The sequence below is a fragment of the Peromyscus leucopus genome, unplaced genomic scaffold (genome assembly GCF_004664715.2).
Source record: "Peromyscus leucopus breed LL Stock unplaced genomic scaffold, UCI_PerLeu_2.1 scaffold_897, whole genome shotgun sequence".
Lineage (NCBI taxonomy): Eukaryota > Metazoa > Chordata > Mammalia > Rodentia > Cricetidae > Peromyscus > Peromyscus leucopus.
Window position 1 is genome coordinate 14,321 of NW_023505835.1, and position 3,752 is coordinate 18,072.

Here is a 3,752-nt window from a genome sequence, read left to right on the forward strand (position 1 = left end):
TTTGATCTAAGAAGTTGTTCTGGGGCAGTGGAAGAGCTGAACTTGATTTGTACAGTAAACAAAGCTATTCATATGGTAGCCTGTTAGTCTCCTGGGCTCAGCGGGGGGGAGTTAGTACCTAGTGGAACAGTGGCCAGAAGCTTAACTGTTTGCCAAAATGGTTTGGAAATATTTGGGCACACAAGAATTTCATAGCAGAAGATAGCTGAAATATTAAAAACTGTGTAACACCAAATATTCATAATAATGGCTTGCTTTTTGACAGACCCTTGGCCAGTCAAAGTATAGCTTTAATACACCACTGAATCTCTACAATATATTCTTGCAGCCTGAAAGACTTATCTAGTCTTCATGGGCAACAGACATATACAATGTACAGGTATGCCTGCAGGAAAAATATCCACACACACAATAAAAATAAATGCTTTTCATTAAAAAGGCCATTTATACTTTTGTGTTGTTTTAAATACATTTTGAATCACAAAATTCAAAAATTGCCATTTTACCCCATTTTAGTTCAAGTCTGGAAGGTAACCTGTTCTCAGTCTTGGGGTCAATGTAGCTAATGAAGTCTCCCTAAATTTGTTTGTATTAACAGTGCAGAATGCATTTAATCTGTGTTATACTAAGGCTGTCTTGTTGCTCTCTCTTGCTTTCCAGAGACACTGAACACTTCAATGCTCACTATGTCTGTTTAGGTAGAAGGGAAATCCCTGATGTTAAAGTAATTTGTTCTTAAATCTTTGGCTATTGCTGAAAGCCTCGCCGCCCACTTTCTGCCTTTTGGTGTAATACAGAGTCCAGGTTCAGTATTTCACACTTGAAAGAGGGACTCACTTTATTATAGAAGCTTTTAATCTTTCTACATGACAGGGCATGCAGGATTTCATTAAACAGCTGAATTTCATAACAAGGACCAGACATTTCTTCAAAGAACCTGATCAAATTTTGTAATCCATTTCCTTTTGGCCTTGCACTTGTGAAATTAGACACAAAACATTTATAAATGACATTTTTCCTTCCCAGCAATTAAGCAGTTCAAAGGTTCCCTTTGTGTTGTGTGGCTTTGAAAGTGTTATATTTATTCTGAACTGGCCCTTCAATTTGTTCTATCAAATATTTTGGAGGTTAGAGCAAGACATCGATTGTGAACAGGTGTGGAAAGACTTTTTTGATGTATAAAAGCATTCCATTTTATAGCCATCGTTTGCAGTTTTAGCTCATCTACTGATTGAATTCCCGAGAAGGGAAGCCAGCCCTTTGCTAACTAGGTGACAGAATGCCTGAGTCTACCACACAAGAGGGGCATTCCTCCACTTGCTGACATTTTCTCTCTGCCCTTTCACATTTCAGTGCTGATCCTGCTCATCGTCACAATGAGAAGACGGAAAAAAGAGCCTCTTATTTTTGACGAGGAGAGGGATATTAGAGAAAACATTGTCAGGTACGATGATGAAGGTGGGGGAGAAGAGGATACCGAAGCCTTTGACATGGCCGCTCTGAGAAACCTCAACGTGAGGGACACCAAAACCCGCAGAGATGTGACTCCTGAAATTCAGTTCTTGAGTCGACCGACTTTTAAAAGCATCCCAGATAATGTAATTTTTAGGGAATTTATTTGGGAAAGACTGAAAGAAGCTGACGTGGATCCAGGAGCTCCTCCATATGACTCTCTGCAGACCTATGCTTTTGAAGGAAATGGCTCAGTTGCTGACTCACTCAGTTCTTTAGATTCCATCAGCTCAAACTCTGATCAGAATTATGACTACCTAAGTGACTGGGGTCCCCGCTTTAAACGGCTGGCTGACATGTATGGAAACGGCCCAGAGAGTTTGTACTCATAGCCTTGGACAGTTCACTTGAAATGTACTGAATAAAAAGGCAGCATCAAAAAAAAAGAAAAAATAAATAAATAAAAGAGAAGGAAAAGGGGGAAGTATTACATGCAGTAAACAAGAACTTTCACTTGTGGGCCAAAAGAGGTTGTAAATATGTGTCCATTTTTAGCTATTACGGTTTCTGCCTTGATGAAACATTCACTAGATTATCCAAGGGATTTCACTGACCAGACTCTGAGTATTTAAAGTTTTTTTTCTTTCTTTCTTTTTAAATTGTAATTGTTTATTTATTTGATAAAAAAATACTTAGTAGTTTGTGAATAGATAGCAACTTTTGTATAATTGCAAGGGCACCTAAACTGCCTGACAAAGTCATGTCCTGTGTTGTCAGTGAGCCAAGGACAGCCTGCACAAACATTCGTGGTACCCTCTCTGAGAAGAATAGAGCATGCTGTGCCATTGAAAAATCCCAGAACTTCTTGCTTATCAAATCTTGGGAGAGTTTAATTTCTACTGAAGCTTTTAGGCTTGCTATATGATAGAGTTCAACACAATTTTATTTCTGCTGGTGCTCAGAAATGTTTTACTTTATTTATTAATATATAAATCCTCACAATAACTTTCCTAAATGAAACTCTCAATAAAAAACCAATAAAATTGAATTTAAGGCAACATAAATTATTGTTTTGCCAACAAATTATAGGAAGTGTTCCCAATAAGGAAAAGGTAAATAATTCTTCAAGGTTCAAGTAGTTTTGAAATGCTTGTGTAGGTATGATTTAAAACAATAGTTGCTGTCTATTTGTTAATATTTATGATCTCTTCTGATTTATACAGGAGAATATATTTTTATTTGACACATAGTGTTGTGTTTATTTGGAGCTCCAGCCTCCACTCTGTTCAGGTTCATCTTACTGCCTCATGGTATTCAGCTCATCAGCACGTGCTGGCTTTTCTGCAGTTTGGATTACAGGAAGGAGATGAAACATGGAAATGGCAAAATAACTGCACAACAACTGAGCCTCATTGCCATCCATATCTCAAAGAGGAGCCAAGCTCCAAGGATGTACAAAGTTTTCCTCTGAGCCACTAGAGAGAACAAAACTGTGGGAAAAAAATATTTGTATTTCATTAAGACTTTGGGGAGAGTAGAGATTTTTCTTTGATGCAGGAATTATTTTCCAAAGTCATGAGCTCTAAGTGCTCCAAAGCCTGTTCAAGGACTGTTTCCCAACTTCTTTTGCTCTAAGCATTGACTGAAAGATTGAGTTTTTAAATATATTTTTAAAAAGTATGATGCTATACATTTTCAACCCATTGTGTCCCCCAAGAACTGAAAGACATGTAATTTCTCTATGGTTTAGATGTGCCAAAGGGAAGGGAGAATTTTCAAGTAATTGTATGTGTTTAAGATTAAGATGGATGTCTCAGCATAAGATGACTTTTATAAATAATAATATTTCTACTTATTTTCCTAGATTAACACTAGTTTATTGTGCATATAATCAAGTAAGAATGAATTTATTTTTTTCCTTACTTTCTTCTTTCAAAATTAATTCATTGTTGGGTTCTGAGTAAACCTACAGGTGAACACTGTAAGAATTGTGTTCTAAAAATCCTCCTTCTGAGAAGCAGAATTCAGAACTAGAATATTATGTTGATTAAGTGAGGAGAAGTTATGTAGGATGCTGTAACTTGCAGTCCATTATTAGAAATGGAGTATGTGAAAGAGGCCTTCAGCTTCATATTATCAGTAATTCAATAAATTTGATTATCTGCAAACAGACCTTTAGTTGAATAATTTATTTAGATGCTGGTCCTTGACTAGAGAGACTACACTTCTTGCTGTATTCACAGACATACACATAAAATTTTACAATAGAGTAAAATGTCCTGTTGATAACTCTTAGACAT

General features: G+C 36.5%; 1 protein-coding gene across 1 annotated transcript; it reads left to right on the forward strand.

The window, feature by feature from the left end:
* Positions 1 to 281: 281 nt before the first annotated feature.
* LOC114681457 (cadherin-7-like) lies at positions 282 to 3,112 on the forward strand. Its single transcript, XM_028854962.1, has one exon. The coding sequence runs from the start codon at positions 1,377 to 1,379 to the stop codon at positions 1,842 to 1,844; it is 468 nt and encodes a 155-aa protein (XP_028710795.1). The 5' UTR covers positions 282 to 1,376; the 3' UTR covers positions 1,845 to 3,112.
* Positions 3,113 to 3,752: the final 640 nt, after the last annotated feature.